At 45.8% G+C, this 17,634-nt stretch overlaps 1 protein-coding gene across 5 annotated transcripts in view; it reads left to right on the forward strand.

The window, feature by feature from the left end:
* The window catches only part of STAU2 (staufen double-stranded RNA binding protein 2), a 195,548-nt gene that overhangs the window by 83,058 nt on the left and 94,856 nt on the right, over positions 1-17,634 (forward strand). For all 5 annotated transcript variants that reach the window (XM_068165893.1, XM_068165896.1, XM_068165894.1 and 2 more), the window contains exon 11: positions 2,530-2,590. In XM_068165893.1, the coding sequence (XP_068021994.1) occupies positions 2,530-2,590 (61 nt within the window). The remainder of the gene's footprint in view (positions 1-2,529; positions 2,591-17,634) is intronic.

Below are 17,634 nucleotides of genomic sequence, written 5' to 3' on the forward strand. Positions count from 1 at the left end.
TATCAGACATCACCCTTCCCTGTGAGGGTGGTGAGGCACTGGAACAGGTTGCTCAGATAAGTTGTGGAGGCTCCAAGCCTGGACCTTGAGCAACCTGGCAGGAGGTGTCCCGGCCCATGGCGGGGGGGGTGAAAGTGGATGATCTTTAAGGTCCCTTCCCACCCAAACCTTCCTATGATTTTGTGATTGTACAGATATCTTCTGAAACACCTTTTCTTTTTCTTTAAATGTGTGTGTGTATATATATGGTGACAGGAAGATAGTCTTTTCTATGTATTCTGTACTTCTGGCCAGGTTTAGGTTGGATGTTAGGAAGAAGTTCTTCACAGAAGGAGAGATTGGCCATTGGAATGGGCTGCCCAGGGAGGTAGTGGAGTCACCATCACTGGAGGTGTTTAGGAAGAGACTGGATGGGGTGCTTGTTGCCATGGTTTAGTTGATTAGATGGTGTTGGATGATAGGTTGGACTCAGTTATCTCAAAGGTCTTTTCCAACCTGGTTAATTCTAATCTATTCTAATCTAAATGCCATACTGACTACTTGGCTCCACCTCCTTCTGTTTCCCTCTCTTTTGAGAGGAGCAGCTCTATGTGTGCTCTTCACTGATTCATAGTATGCTATTCATAGTATGGTTAAGTTGGAAGAGACATTAATGATTGTCTGTTTCCAACCTACCCTCACACTCACCTTCACTACATTCTTTGCTGTGTATCACGGTCATGTACAGGTGTGGGGTACTCTTAAACAGAGGAGATGACAGCTAGATGGTGTTCTAGTGAAAACACACAGTGCAGTCTTAGCTATTTAAAAAAAGGCTGATGACAGATTCAGGTGGTCATTCCTTTCCACCAGAGTGCTGAGACTTTGCTGCTGCAGCAGGTGCTTTCTTCACTGCCAGTTTGGCCAGAGGGGATTTAAAATAAAAAGAATTTATTTTTCTAATAAGAAAATGTGGGGATTTGTTCTTGGGTTTTAGAACTGCCTGAACTGATTTTACTCAGTAATTTTCTGAGATAAAGCCTGAAAAAATTCAGCCCACAACGTAAGTGCTTTGGAGAGCTCTGCCCAGTGGAAACCTGCGGCTGCACTGAAATCCTTAAAGAGAAATGAGCAAAGGGCACTGCTGCTTTGTTTCGATTATTGCTTACGAGTGTGTGGTCCTTCAAAGCCAGGGTTAGCTACGTGCCTGCAGCTGTAGGGATCTGGGAGTTGACAGAACAGTGTACGATGAAACACAGCAAGCAAGCCTGCTATCAGATCCCAAAACTGTGAACTGCTCCACTGACAGGGAGTGGATCAAGATCAGTATGACCAATGGGGGCAGCATTCAAGATCGCAGAACACATTGTTATGGATTTCTTGGAGGCAAGGGCATCAAATATCTAGAACATCTGGCTCTATCTTCTTTATACAACAGACCAAACATAATTGCAGATATGCAAGTTCATGTGGATGAAAACATTTTAATTCTCAGAATAAAGTGTGGTGGAGAAGAGGGGAAATAGCCCTCTTCCAATGTGAGCACTGCAAAATTCCTTCCGTATAAATTGCACAACAAAGATGTGCCATTAGAACATGCTTGTTTCTCTCTTTGAATCCAGAATGGGTAGACTAGTTGAGGGATCTGTTTGGCATCTAAATGGACAATTTTCACTTGTGTAGTCTTTGATGCTTTAAAAAAAGAAAAGGCAACTAGATGTGCCTGTATTCCCTGCTGTAATGAAAACCTGAGGGTGTTGCAAGAGCCTTGAATGGTGCTGATGGCAGCACAAGTAAGCAGGTGATCCAGGTAATGTGAAAAAGTAAAGGCTCTGCTCTTCCTGCAGTAATTCCATTCCTGGAAGAAATCAGTAATGGTTGTACAGAGCCCTGAGGGATCATAGTCATTTGGGCTGGAAAAGACCTTTAAGATCACCAAGTCCAACCATTAACCCAATTGCTATCAGGTCAGCTGCTAATCAGTGTTCCTACACAGGGATGATGATTCAACCACTTTCCTGGGCAGCCTGTTCCAGTGACTGAGAATCTTTAAGGGGAAGAAATTGTTCCTAATATTCAACCTAAACCTCCCCTGGTGCAACTTTCTTTTCATATCTGTTTCAGTAACTAAATGGATTCCTAGCAAGTAAACATTTTCAAATTACACTCAAAGTACTTTTTAGTGTTTATGCATTCTTTGATAGACAGATATTAGGATGTTCTTGGTTTAGAATGTAATTTCTCTGTTGCCTCTCTATGTTTTCAGTTGAGAGCTGCTTAAAATATTTGTCTGACTTGGTACCACATTGAGTTAAGCCTTATCCTAGGGGAAACATTGGTATTTCACTCTTAGGCAATAGTTGTTAATGTTTATTCATGAAGGGTACATTCCTCAAATAACATATTTCAGACAAAAATTTAGATGTGCTAGCAAAGTTTTGAGAGGACATGTGGCAATCCTAAGTCATCCTCTTTAGAATCTTTCAGCTTTAAAGGCTTAAAGGATTAGTTTGTTCTTTACTTACTTAAGTCTTTTTCTACCTGTTTCAGCTTGGAGAAAGCAAGAGTTGGAATGGCCAGAATGTTGGGTTTCCTGAGCCGACGAGTAACAGTGAGTATTGCTTTCTAAATTTGTATTTATCCTTACTTCTTTTTGTCTCTATGGGACTTGGGCTGGTGGAGTCACCATCAGTGGGGTGTTTAGGAGGAGACTTGATGGGGTGCTTGGTGTCATGGTTTAGTTGATTAGGTGGTGTTGGATGATAGGTTGGACATGATGATCTTGAAGGTCTCTTCCAACCTGGTCTGGTCTATTCTATTCTATTCTATTCTATTCTATTCTATTCTATTCTGTTCTGTTCTATTCTATTCTATTCTATTCTATTGCAATTAGATGAATTAACTCTTGAGTGTCCTCTGTGTGAGTGTAGGTTTGAATGGGTGCAGGAACAAGAAGATTTTTATTTACTCGCTGAAATATTGAATCCTTTGGGTTATGAGGGATTTTAGCAGGTCATCCAAACTGTCTTCTCAAAGCTGGGCCAGTACAGAGTTCAGACAGGTTGGAGTCTCCTCCTCTGCAGGCATTCAGTACCCACATGGATGAGTTCTTGTGTGACCTACTCTAGGTGATCCTGCTCTGGCGGGGGGGTGGTGGACTGGATGATCTTTCCAGGTTCCTTTCAACCCCTAACATTCTGTGATTCTCCCAGGACAGAGATTCCATAGTTTCTCTGGGCAGCCTATTCCAATGCTTAATTATGTTTGTATTTGAATTTTTCCCTTCTATCCCAGTCAGAACATCTTTCCTTTATTTAGGGTTGTCATCTCCTGTTCTTGTGGTATATACCTATGTAATGTGCCTGGCACAATCTTTTTGGGAATGCACTCTCAAGTATTGGAAAGCTGTTCTTAGGTCCTCAGAGCATACAGCTGTCCTGGTTAGCCAAATAGATTTCCATCATCCAGTAATTCAGCTGTGTAGATCACAGCTTGGATGTCAGGATGCTGTGAGAGACATGTTAAAAGCTTGCTAAAGCCAAGGTAGATGGTATCCTCTGCTCTCCCTTAATCCATAAATCCAGTCATTTTATCATAAAAGGCGAACAGGTTGTTGAGGCTAGTTTTTATCCATGGTAAATTCATGCTAATGGTTCCCAATGGATTTTTTTTCTCCTTTGTGTGCTCACAAATGGCATGATTTTCCCAGGGATTCAAGTGAATCTGACCAGCCTGCATTTTTGGTTAAGGATGCTGCCTTTCTCCAGGCATTGGAGATCTCTCCTGATCTCTCTGGCATTTTGAAGATACTATTATCTTCACGAGTGGCCTCACAGTGACATAAGCTGGTTTAGTCAGCATGATAAGGTATATCCCATTTGGTCCAATGGACTTGTATGGGCTAAAAATGTCTCAAAAGATCTCAGTCTCTGATCAGATTTTTCCACTGTAGTTTCTGTCTTCGTTGAGCCATGTCTACAGGCACAAAGCCTGGGAGACCTTCTTGGTAAAGACCAACTTGAGTTTCACTGCAACATGTAATGAATAGGACAGACCTTTGTGACTTGATAACCAGATTTTTGCTGTTTAGAGTGACAAAGATCATATGAACAGTACTTCCTTGACTTTCCCATGAGCCCTGAATTCTTCTCTAGAAGTGTATTACAAACTTTTTAAAGAACCCCAAACATTAAACATTATATCCTACACAGAGAGAATGATTGCCCATTGGAATGGGCTGCCCGGGGAGGTGGTGGAGTCGCCGTCATTGGAGGTGTTCAGGAGGAGACTTGATGGGGTGCTTGGTGCCATGGGTTAGCTGTTTCGGTGGGTTGGATTGGTTGATGGGTTGGATGTGATGATCTTGAAGGTCTCTTCCAACCTGGTTTATTCTATGTAATTCTATGTAATTATCTCCTCAGGAAGGACACACCCACGAGCTACCATCTGTCTTTTGCCTATCTATATCTGAAGGGCAGTGTCCTACAAGCACGTTCAAAAGGATTTCAGTGGTGTTCCAATATAGATGTGGTCCTCCCAGTCATTAGACCTGATGAATGATTTGCTCTCCTACCCACACAAAAGTTTGGTAGTGTTTAAAGTCATCTTGGATTCAGCACATGCCCTTATGTTTCCCTGAAAGGAAGGATTCCACAACATCTAAGAATTCTTATTAATTGCTTCCTTCCTATCACCAATCTTTATTAATACTTCTCAATGATTTCTGTTTGCGTTGTCAAAATCTCTTAAGGGCATTTCCTATGAAACACCTTCAAATGTTAATGTACTGGAGTTTGGGACAGCAGAACAGGACCTCTAGCTTTTCTCTCCCATCCTTGCAGTGTCTTGTAGCAAAGATATTTATAAATCTGTTGCACCAGCAAGAAGAAAACAATCTCTCTCCCAAGCTTCGTTTGGCAAGAGAACTTTAGCAGTTACACATGTAAATCCGAATCTAGGGAGAACAAAGAGGCAAACTCACTGAACAGAAGGCAAGATCAACGCAAAATACGTTTTAAACCTATGCTGACCAAAGAAATTGTTTTTCCATGGCTTAACCTGCTCACAGACTTTTTTTATGGCCACCACGGTCCATGCTATGCAAACAGGAAGAAGAGACCAGCACCCACTGGGCTCCAGCCTCCTTTCATGTAGTTGTAGGGAATAAGAAGGTCTCCCCTTAGCCTCCTTTCCCACAGGGTGAACACCCTCAGTTCCCTCAGCTGCTCCTCACAAGACCTGCTCTGCAAACCCATGCATATAAGGGCAGTATGCAGCTTGCATTTGTTCTGACCTTGAAACCCAGCGCTCAGTGGCCTTCAAAATCTGGTGCTCTGAGATGGCCACATCTACCATGAGGTAGTTCTCATTCAGATTTCCAGTTATTTTATTGCAGGAAGACCACTGTGTCCTGGTTGGACACAGTTTCCCTTTGCAGACAGGCCCTCTTTCGTTGTGTGCATACTGCACTGTGTTTCCACCTGAAATGATGTGAAATCAAACTCGAGTAGTAAAGGGAAGGTGCACCAAAACCCCCAGTCCTAACAGTTGCATGGATTAGTACAGATTTTGTTGTACCCCTGTTCTGTAGTTTGTTTTGCTGAGAAGTACCCTACAGTCTGTATCCTCCTGCATCCTGACTCAATGCATTTTTGGTATTCCATATTAAACATCCTTGAGAATTAACTTCTTTTCCTCTCTGTCGTGTTACCTTTGCAGCTATCCCTGCAGCAAGCTTCACTTCTACTCACTGGCAAAGCTTCTTCCCACAGGTTTACTTCATAGAATCATAGAATGATTTGGGTTGGAAGGGATGTTCAAAGGTCATCTAATCCAACTCTCTCTGGAGTCAGCAGGAACATCCTCAACTAGATCAGGTTGCCCAGAGCCTCACCTTGAATATCTTAAGGGATGGGGCCTCAACTACCTCCCTGGGCAATGTCTACCTCTCCCCTTCATTTCACAAGATGAAACAAGCAGCTCTTTGTTTGGGATATCTTAGTCATTTCTCACATGTGAAACAGCAAGGACTTTTAGTGTGTTTTTCTCCCTGATGTTTCTGGAAGAGACTTTGAGACATTGTGGGCAAACCACCATCATGCTCAGAGAAATTGTCAAGGCTCCAAACCTGGATGTGTTCCAAGCCAGTTTGGATGGGGCCTCAAGTGACCTGGTCTGGTAGGAGGTGACCCTGCCCATGGCAGAGGGCTTGGAACTAGATAATCCTGAAGACCCCTTCCACCCCAAACCATTCTGTGATTTGCAGCCCATACAGGAGATGTTTACTGTCAGCAGAGTGCCCATTTATCTCTCTGGATTTGACTTAAGCAAAATCAAAACATGAAACAAATCTGCAATCCTACTGCCCAGTGGTTTTGTATTTCTGTATGGGGCTATCACAAGCATCATGCAGCGTGTGTGGTAGGAGAAGCTGTAGATGACCTATGAAAATGTACAGAAGGCAAAAGTAGCAGTGTTTTTGTGCAAAGGGAAAAAAGTGGCCCTGACTGTTTTTGTATGTTCCTTGCTCTCAATTTTCTATAGTATAGTTTTCCTTTATCTGTTTCCAGCAATCTGGGGAGTCACAAAGTATTGAAACAGAGTAATAATGAAAAAAACTGAGCAGGATTGGGAGCAGTCCTACCTCCCTGTAAAGGACAAGCGCTTTGTTTTTCTGGCCTAGCACTTTATTATTAGGGATTCATGCATGACTTTACAGTCTTTGTTCTTCAGAGTACATCTGCTCCTGCTGTTTTTTCACCACCTGAAATCATAATCATTTCTTTGTGACATCACAATTAGTTACTGTGAAGATGATTCCATTGTCACCAACAGATGATGATGATTTCAGATGGTAAATAAGCAGCGGGAGCAGATGATCTCCTGAGGAACAAAGATACTTGATCTCATGCAGTTGTTCTCAGTAAGAAAAACTAAAGATGAGTGAAGAAGCAAATAAATATTCAGAAGAGTTTCTCAAATCTGTGATGAGGAATTCTGAGTACTTTTTTCCCCACAGTAACAGAGCTGTTAGTATTATGAGTGATTAAGAATATGAGAAATCCAAAACCCATGGAAATATGTGGTGGTCCTACACACCCTTACTGCAGAGTTACAGCCACATCCTTCTTTCCCAGTTATTTAGGAGAAGAATAAATGCAAAATAAGCCATACCTTTATGGAATTTCACAGGCTAATACCTCTTCACTTTGTTGGGAACAAAATGTACGTGCAGGTTGCAGTTTTGGCCCTCACTAGTTTTTATAAGGATCTTTTTTTTCATAGTCCTCTCCATGTTGGCTTTTCAGCTAGGGATTTGGGTGTAGGCCTCAGTAGATAATTTAATGCCCCTGTACTTACATGAACAGTGGCTGAAGCCTGCAGGTTGGGAATAAAGATTTTGTCTTGTCTTTCAGGTGTTTTTAATTGGAGTTTATATGTGATATATTCTGCTGAACTGTGTATCTCTTCAGGATGTATTTCAAAGGTGGTTGTGCACAGTTTTGCTGAGTACTGCTATATTGTGGAACTTCACTTTTGAATTGTTCCTAAACTTTTCTACTCGTGCTAGGAGTTAGCTTGATACATACAAGCAGATAGAGTCCTGCACCTGGGAGGGATAATCCCAAATAACCCCACTACAGGTGAGGGTGACCTGCTGGAAAGAGCTCTGCAGAGAAGCATCTGGGAGTGCTGGTGGACAACAAGTTCCCCATGAGCCAGCAATGTGCCTCATGGACAAGAAGGCCAGTGATCTCCTGGGGTGCATGAAGAGGAGTGTGGCCATCAAGCCAAGGTTCTCCCCACCTACTCTGCCCTAGTGAGGCCACAGCTGGAATACTGGGTCCATTCTGGGATTCACAGTTCCAGAGACGGGGGACTGCTGGAGGAAATCCAGTGAAGAGCCACTAAAATGCTGAGGGGACTGCAGTGTCTCTGTTAGGAGAGGCTGAGAGTCCTGGGGCTATTTAGCCTGGAGAAGAGCAGCCAGAAAAAGGCTTTGATCAATGCTAAAGGGCAGGGGGCAAGAGGATGGGGCCAGACTCTTTTCAGTGGTGCCCAGTGGTAGGAGAAGGGGCAATGGGCACAAAGTGGAACCCAGGAGGTTCCACTTAAACATAACAAAAAATTGTTTGTTGTGAGGGTGCTGGAGCCCTGGAGCAGACTGTCCAGAGAGGTTGTGGAGTCGTCTTCTCTGGAGAGATTCCACCTGGACATGGTGATCCTGGGTGACGTGGTGTGAGTGACCCTGCTTTGGCAGGGGGTTTGGACTAGATGATCTCCAGAGGTCACTTCCAACCCCCACCGTGCTGGGGTTCCAGGATTCTGTGATCACTAAACATTTGTAGTCTGTCTGCTGAGTAAAGCACCCATGAGTGAAAGTGCAGATAGGAATTGTGGTGTTCCATGGCTGCTTTGCAGATTTTACATTCTGCATATTTTAGATACAAGTTCCTGACTCACAGGGATTGTGCAGCTGTAAGAAGCGCAGTCTGGGCTGTGAGGCTTCTGGTTTGAATGCCCTCAGGCTGTGAAGGAACCCATGTCAGCTTTCTAGCAGGATGCATAACTGCTGAGCTCTTGGTATAAAATGTACTAAGAAAGAGCCCCCATGCCAGCAGATAGCCAGCTCTGTGGGTAGAGGGAATGTCAGAGAAATGCCCTTGTGATTCTCCTGGCCCCTTGAAACTCCTCTGTGAATTACATTTGATCCAGTGTGCCAGTCTGGTCCTTTGGAAAAGACAGCGCAAGAGAGAGCAGCACTGAGCTCTGCTTTGATGTTAGCTCTCAAATGCAGATCTCGTAATGTAATTCTGCAAGTAATCTGCATTTGGTTTGCTGACTACAGCCAAGCAAACTGAGCAGTATCACACAGTTAAACTCAATGTAATGTTCTCTTTAAATCTTTTCACTTTTTCTCTTTTTCCTGCTCCCTTCCCCCTCAGCCTGGAACCCACGATGTGCCTCACTCTTAGTCTAGGACAGTAATGTCCCTGAAGAACTGAATCACTTGAACTGAGGCTTTCTTGCTGTCAGAACCAAGGCTTAAATCTCTTCTTTCCTCCATCCCTTTTACTTTACATCAAACATTTTATCCCTATGACTTCCACTCCCCCACCACTTTCCCCTCCTCTGATTTCATCTTCACTCATACCTATGCCCTGCTTGTTGATGTCCCCCTTGACCTTCTTAGCTTCAGCAACCTCTCTATCCTTGTCTAGTAGACTTGCACATTCTTTCATCTCTTCTGTGTGTGGGTCATGCCTTTGTTTTCATCAACACAATTCTCATTCCCCTCTTAATCTGTTAATGAATAGTCTTGCCTGCACAAGTCACCTCTGGTTGCACTTAGGCACTCTCTTAATTGCTTCACCCTCTCAGAAATCACTTTCTTGCAGCTTTTACCAGCACCTTGATCTGCCAGCTCACTAGCTTGATTTGCTCCTGCTCCAAATTTGCTGATCCTCCTTCCTGATAAGAATGTTGTCCTTTCTTCTGTGCTTAGATTGCTGTTGGTTTTTTCCCCCCAGATCCTGCTTCATTAAGATCTTAGGTTATCTGGTAGCCTGATGAATTGTCAGAAACTCATAGCGCAGAGATTATCATCTAAAAACAGTGCTGTAGATGTTTTGTCTGTCTATTGGAGTATTTCATAGAGCATCCTGTAGAAATCCCCTACTGCAAACACCAAGCCTTATTTTTACCAAAATCTTATGTTCCCAAGCAGGAGTAGAGCTGTGGGAGATTTTTAAAGGACTTTCCTCACATCCTGGCCTGCATTAGGAATAGTGTGGCCAGCAGGAGCAGGGAAGTCATTGTGCCCCTGTACTCTGCTTTGGTTAGGCCACACCTTGAGTCCTGTGTCCAGTTCTGGGCCCCTCAGTTTAGGAAGGACATTGAGACACTTGAATGTGTCCAGAGAAGGGCAACAAGGCTGGGGAGAGGTCTTGAGCACAGCCCTGTGAGGAGAGGCTGAGGGAGCTGGGATTGCTTAGCCTGGAGAAGAGGAGGCTCAGGGGAGACCTCCTTGCCCTCTACAACTACCTGAAGGGAGGTTGTAGCCAGGTGGGGGTTGGTCTCTTCTCTCTAGCAACCAGCACCAGAACAAGAGGACACAGTCTCAAGCTGCACCAGGGGAAGTTTAGGCTGGAGGTGAGGAGAAAGTTCTTCACCAAGAGAGTCATTGGTCATTGGAATGTGCTGCCCAGGGAGGTGGTGGAGTCCCCATCCCTGGAGGTGTTTAAGAGGGGATTGGATGTGGCACTTGGTGCCATGGTCTAGTCATGAGGTCTGTGGTGACAGGTTGGACTCGATGATCCTTGAGGTCTCTTCCAACCTTGGTGATACTGTGAGACTGTGAGTTAAACACCAAATGCTGCCAAAATGTGCACAATTTGAATCTCCTCTCATACTGCAAGTTCCTTCATGGTTGTACAGAAAATGTCCCAGTGAAATGAAGGATATCTAGGCCTGACTCCAGGAAGGACTAAATAGTATTTACTTCAGTGTCATGGTTATTTTAAGGTTAAATAAATTAGTATTTTAATGAGAGACTTTATGTAACATCAGTTTGTTTAAGGTCATGTAGATGAGATCTTTTGATTGAAGGACATTGTGTAATGACAGAACATTTTTTCATGTCTGAATATTGGAGTAGCTGGTGAGTTAGAAATACCAGAGATAGCTGTGTGAAGTAGGTAATGATTGCATCTTGGTATTTCCATCCAAGATTGTGTGGAGACCATTACTGACAGCATGATGGCCACACTGTTTGCCTAGTCAATGGTTCCACTGACGTTTTCTGAGCTCCTACTGAGGTAATAAAACAGCATTTGAAAATATTTGAGTCTATAAATAGGCTTCTGTGGTGAGTGGAGCAGAAGGTAATGTCTTTTTGTGATAATATTTACATTTTTTAGTCTTGTTATTGAAATAGTTGGTTTTGTAAATTCTCTTTCATGCTCTCAGAGGATTTGTAATGGGCCACACTTCAGGCTTGTGGAGAACTTGCCAGCTGTGTGGAGAGATTACTGCATGTCAGTCCTCTGTGCCTCTTAAGGCTTGGTCTATTTTTACTTACATAATAGTCAAGTCAGGATTAGATCTGGGTCTAACTTTCCCTGCTTAGTGTCTTTCTACAAGATTTTGCCATGGTTTTTAAGCAGCACAACCTAAGAAGGCTTTGTTTGGTGACAATACAGGTAGTGTAACCTGAAAGAAGGCTTCTGGATGCTCACCAAGGATTTCAGTGAGTTTGAAAATCCTGATTATCTGTTTATGAAACATCTTTTCTTCATCCAGTACTGGGTTATTCTAAGTATCAGGGTATTAATTTATGAGCATGTCATGTACAGAATTATATCATAGTTTACTTTGCACCATTACACAAAGCACACTTCCATTCTGGTGCCCCACTAAGGGTTGTAGTGCAGGGAGGAGCATGTGTTCCTCAGGGGTGTTGGGTGAAACCATGCACCAGCTGACACTGCTTCTGATGCACCAAAAAGGAGAGATTTCCTCTAGGACAGATGAGAGCCTAGGGAGAAAGTTGTAGCTCTCAAAGAATCAAGTTGTGGTTTAGACAGAGTGTACTGGTGGCCTGTAAACACAAAGTCAGGGAGTGACTGCAGACCAGGAGATGTCATTGAGGGAAGGCTGAGGATCCCTACAATGCTTATCAAGTAGAAAAGGGAACTGAGCACTGAAATAGGTGTGTGGGTTGGCAATACAAGCCTGATCCTGTAGGTCATCTTTTGGAGTTGAATGATGAAATAGAATTTTTACTTTCTCATGTTTTCTGATATTCCTGACAGGATAGAAAATTGGAGATGGGCCACCCATGGTAGCAGTACAGCCAGTGGTATCACTGAGCATGCAGGCCACTCTCTCAGCACTTAGAACTTTTCTTAGCTTGGCAGCACAAAGGTAACTTCACTGTTGCCATTTTGTGGCTCACTTGGTGGCTGCCAGCTGGCAGCCAGCCACTAGTGGTGTCCCCCAGGGATCAGTGCTGGGTCCCATCCTGTTCAATATCTTTATTGATGATCTGTAGGAGGTGATTGAGCCCATCATCAGTAACTTTGCAGACAACACCAAGTTAGGAGCAGGTGATCTATTGGAGGGTAGGAGAGAGTCCTTGACAGGCTGGATGGGTGGGCAGAGGCCAGTGGGATGAAATTTGATGAGGATGACTAAGTGCAGGGTTCTACACTTTGGCCACAACAACCCCATGCAGTGCCACAGGCTGGGGACAGAGTGGCTGCAGAGCAGCCAGGCAGAGAGGGATCTGGGGGTGCTGGTTGATCTGGCTAGGGGTTCTATGGTCAGGTGACTGCCTGGTGGATGTGGGGCAGGCTGTGGATGGAGTCTGCCTGGACTTCAGCAAGGCCTTTGACACTGTCCCCCACAGCAAACTGCTGGCCAAGCTGTCAGCCCCTGGCTTGGACAGCAGCACTCTGAGCTGGGTTAGGAACTGGCTGGAGGCTGAGCCCAGAGAGTGGTGGTGAATGGTGCCACAGCCAGCTGGCAGCCAGGCACCAGTGGTGTGCCCCAGGGATCAGTGCTGGGCCCCATCCTGTTCAATATCTTTATTGATGATCTGGATGAGGGCATTGAGTCCATCATCAGTAAATTTGTGGATGACACCAAGCTGGGGGCAGGAGTTGATCTGCTGGAGGGTAGAGAGGCTCTGCAGAGGGACCTCGACAGGCTGGATAGATGGGCAGAGCCCAAGGACAGGAGATTGAACACATCCAAGTGCCAGGTGCTGCACATTGGCCACAACAACCCCATGCAGTGCTACAGGCTGGGGTCAGAGTGGCTGAGAGCAGCCAGGCAGAGAGGGACCTGGGGGTGCTGGTTGATGGTAGGCTGAACATGAGCCTGCAGTGTGCCCAGGCAGCCAGGAGGGCCAGTGGCATCCTGGCCTGCATCAGGAACAGTGTGGCCAGCAGGAGCAGGGAGGTCATTCTGCCCCTGGACACTGCACTGGTTAGGGCACACCTCGAGTCCTGTCTCCAGTTCTGGGCCCCTCAGTTTAGGAAGGAGGTTGACTTGCTGGAACGAGTCCAGAGAAGGGCAACAAAGCTGGGGAGGGGCTTGGAACACAGCCCTGTGAGGAGAGGCTGAGGGAGCTGGGGTTGCTTGGCCTGGAGAAGAGGAAACTCAGGGGTGACCTTATTGCTCACTACAACTACCTGAAGGGAGGTTGTAGACAGGCAGAGGTTGGTCTCTTCTCCCAGGCAAGAGGACACAGTCTCAGGCAGCGCCAGGGGAAGTTTAGGCTGGAGGTTAGGAGGAAGTTTTACACAGATAGAGTGATTGCCCATTGGAATGGGCTGCCCAGGGAGGTGGTGGAGTCACCATCACTGGAGGTGTTCAGGAGGAGACTTGATAGGGTGCTTGGTTGCATGATTTAGTTGGTTGGGTGGTGTTGGATAATAGGTTGGACACGATGATCTTGAAGGTCTCTTCTAACCTGGTTTATTCTGTTCTATTCTAAGCTGAACATGAGCCAGCAGTGTGCCCAGGTGTCCAGGAGAGCCAATGGCATCCTGGCCTGTACCAGGAATAGTGTGGCTAGCAGGACAAGGGAGGTTATTCTTGCCCTGTGCTCAGCACTGGTTAGGCTACACCTTGAGTTCTGTGTCCAGTTCTGGGCCTCCTGGTTCAAGAGAGATGTTGAGGTACTGGATTGTGTCCAGAGAAGGGCAACAAAGCTGGGGAGGGGTCTGGAGCACAGCCCTGTGAGGAGAGGCTGAGGGAGCTGGGGTTGCTTAGCCTGGAGAAGAGGAGGCTCAGGGGAGACCTTCTTGCTGTCTACAACTCCCTGAAGGGAGGTTGTAGCCAGGTGGGGGTTGGTCTCTTCTCCCAGGCAAGCAGCACCAGAACAAGAGGACACAGTCTCAAGCTGCACCAGGGGAGGTTCGGGCTGGATGTTAGGAAGTTCTTCACAGAGAGAGATTTGCCACTGGAATGTGCTGCCCAGGGAGGTGGTGGAACCCTGAAGGGAAAGGGTTAGGGGATAAAACCCCAACTTCGCCAACACATCCTTTTGAGACTGCTACTGCTGCTGGGAGAAGTGTACTCAAAGCACTGCCATTACACTTCAAGGCTCATGAAGGGTGGTTGGGCCATTGTTTATCTTGATTGTGCATTTGCCTGTAGTCTAAACTGTTGTGTCCTTGGCTAGTATGTGACAGCAAATGTGAACAGTAAGAGATGAAGAAATTTGTTCTTAGGTGAGACAAGACTTTGGAGTGTTTGGAGACTTCAGAAGGCTGTGGGAGACTGTTAGCAATTACTGCCAAGGATCAGTAAGACATGGTTTTAGAATAGAATAGAATAGAATAGAATAGAATAGAATAGAATAGAATAGAATAGAATAGAATAGACCAGACCAGACCAGACCAGACCAGACCAGACCAGGTTGGAAGAGACCTTCAAGATCATCGTGTCCAACCTATCATCCAGCACCACCTAATCAACTAACCCATGGCACCAAGCACCCTGTCAAGTCTCCTGAACACCTCCAGTGACGGCGACTCCACCACCTCCCCGGGCAGTCCATTCCAACGTGCAATCACTCTCTCTGTGTAAAACTTCCTCCTGACCTCCAGCCTGAACTTCCCCTGGTGCAGCCTGAGACTGTGTCCTCTTGTTCTGGTGCTGGCTGCCTGGGAGAAGAGACCAACTTCTGCCTGTTTACAACCTCCCTTCAGGTAGTTGTAGAGAGCAATAAGGTCACCCCTGAGTCTCCTCTTCTCCAGGCTAAGCAGCCCCAGCTCCCTCACCCTCTCCTCACAGGGCTTGTGCTCCAAGCCCCTCACCAACTTTGTTGCCCTTCTCTGGACTCGTTCCAGCAAGTCAACCTCCTTCCTAAACTGAGGGGCCCAGAACTGGACACAGTACTCGAGGTGTGGCCTAACCAGTGCAGTGTACAGGGGCAGAATGACCTCCCTGCTCCTGCTGGCCACACTGTGATTAGATTGCCTAGCTAGCCTGTGTGTTTTTCCAGCACATTTGCCCACAGGTTTAAATAATATAAATGGAAATGATTTTAACATATTTCATGAAGTTAATGTCCAGCAGAAAGTGCAGTACTATTGATGGTATTCTAGATCTTGTGACTGCTCATCATTACAGTGCTACCTTTCTTTGGAGTATGGGAGAAATAGGTAGTGGACACAAAAAGCCAATTATTTTGTAGCTGAAAGACTAGCAAAAATAGGAAAATATTCACCTACAGATATTCTCCTCCACTGCAAATGTGATGTAGTGCGAGCTGGAGCAGCAGATGTTTCATGTGTGGGTGCCAGAGCCCTGGAGCAGGCTGCCCAGAGTGGTTGTGGGGTCTCCTTCCCTGGAGACTTTCAAAACGTGCTGCCATGTGTTCCTGTGTGACTTGTTCCAGGTGATCCTGCTCTGGCAGGGGCATTGGACTGGATGATCTCCTGAGGTCTCTTCCAACCTCTAATATTCTGTGATTCTGTTATTTGATGAAGGTGTAGAGCATAGTATCCCTTTGCTCCCATGATTTTTATGAAAGTGCTTGTTTGAGAACTGCTGCAGACAATTTCTGAAGAGCTTTTTGTTCTCATACATTGTCCTTCGTTGATGTCATACTTCTTGTCTTGTGCTAACGTCTTTACTACTGTGGCTAAACTGTTATATAGATACATAGATGGATAGATATATGTATAATACTGTGCTCTCTTCTATACTTCAACAGAGTTGAAATAAGCAGAAAACAGTGGGGAATGGGATTTAAAAAATCCTCATTAAGACATTAAAAAATGATAGTTAGTTATGGCTAGTACTGCTCAGACTCTGACAGCTGGACTCTATGACCTTAAAGGTCTTTGCCAGCCAAAACAATTCTGTGTTACTCTTGCTGGAATTTTCAGAAAGACTCAAGTTTTTCTTGGATTTTTAAAACAAATTTGTAAGATGCTTCATGAAAGACAGGCCCTGAATATAAAAATGTTAATAGCTTGCAACTCCATTAATGCAGTGTCAGAATATTGCTTTACTTTGTTTCCAGAGATAATCAATGATGATAATGCAATACCTGCCTCTCACAGCCAATGTATGATTTAAATTAATTCCTGCTTAGAAAGCACTCTGAAGTCTTTAGCAGGAAGGTGTTGCATAAATGTACAAGGACTATTTATTAATTTCACAGTATCACCAAGGTTGGAAGAGACCTCAAAGATCGAGTCCAACCTGTCACCGCAGACCTCATGCCTAGACCATGGCACCAAGTGCCACATCCAATCCCCTCTTGAACACCTCCAGGGATGGGGACTCCACCACCTCCCTGGGCAGCACATTCCAATGATGAACGACTCTCTCAGTGAAGAACTTTCTCCTCACCTCCAGCCTCACTCGTTGCCCTTCTCTGGACACGTTCAAGTGTCTCGATGTCCTTCTTAAACTGAGAGGCCCAGAACTGGACACAGGACTCAAGGTGTGGCCTAACCAGTGCTGAGTACAGCACAGAATGACCTCCCTGCTCCCACTGGCCACACTATTCCTAATGCAGGCCAGGATGCCAGTGGCCTTCTTGGCCACCTGGGCACACTGCTGGCTCATGTTTAGGCGGCTGTCAATCAGCACCCCCAGGTCCCTCTCTGTTTGGGAGTTCTCCAGCCACTCTGACCCCAGCCTGTAGCTCTGCCTGGGGTTGTTGTGGCCAATGTGCAGAATCTGCCACTTGGATTTGTTGAATGCCATCCCATTGGACTCTGCCCATCTGTCCAGTCTGTTGAGGTCCCTCTGCAGAGCCCTTCTACACTCTGACCAGCATCTGCTCCTAACTTGGTGTCATCTGCAAATTTGCTGATGGCTGACTCAACCCCCTCATCCAGATCATCAATGAAGATGTTAAAGAGGCTGGGGCCCAGCACTGATCCCTGGGGCACACCACTGGTGCCTGGCTGCCAGCTGGCTGTGGCACCATTCACCACCACTCTCTGGGCTCAGCCTCCAGCCAGTTCCTAACCCAGCTCAGAGTGCTGCTGTCCAAGCCAGGGGCTGACAGCTTGGCCAGCAGTTTGCTGTGGGGGACAGTGTCAAAGGCCTTGCTGAAGTCCAGGCAGACTCCATCCACAGCCTGCCCCACATCCACCAGGCAGTCCCCTGGGCATAGAAGGAGATCAGGTTGGAGAGGCAGGACCTGCCCTTCCTAAATCCATGCTGGCTGGACCTGAGCCCTTGGCCATCCTTCAGGTGTGCAGTGATTGCCGCCAGGATAATCTGCTCCATCACTTTCCCTGGCACTGAGGTCAGGCTGCCAGGCCTGGAGTTTCCAGGTTCCTCCATCCGACCCTTCTTGTGGATGGGGACCACATTGGCCAGTTTCAGTCACCTGGGACCTCTCCTGTGAGCCAGGACTGGAGGAAAATGATGGAGAGCGGCTTGGCAGCTCATCTGCCAGCTCTCTCAGCACCCTAGGATGGATCCCATCCAGTCCCATGGACTTGTGAGTGTCCAAGTGGCTCAGCAGGTCCCGAACTAATTCCTCATGGATTTCCGGGGCATTACACTGCTCCCTGAAGTTCAACATATCCGTCATGGTTAAGTCAGTATTTTAGGAGCATTTGCTGTAACTCTGCTCAATAATTTTTATTCATCATATGCTGCAGATTAGTTATT

This window comes from Melanerpes formicivorus, unplaced genomic scaffold, assembly GCF_026170545.1.
Source record: "Melanerpes formicivorus ecotype bairdi unplaced genomic scaffold, bMelFor1.0.p_v2 SCAF_94, whole genome shotgun sequence".
NCBI lineage: Eukaryota > Metazoa > Chordata > Aves > Piciformes > Picidae > Melanerpes > Melanerpes formicivorus.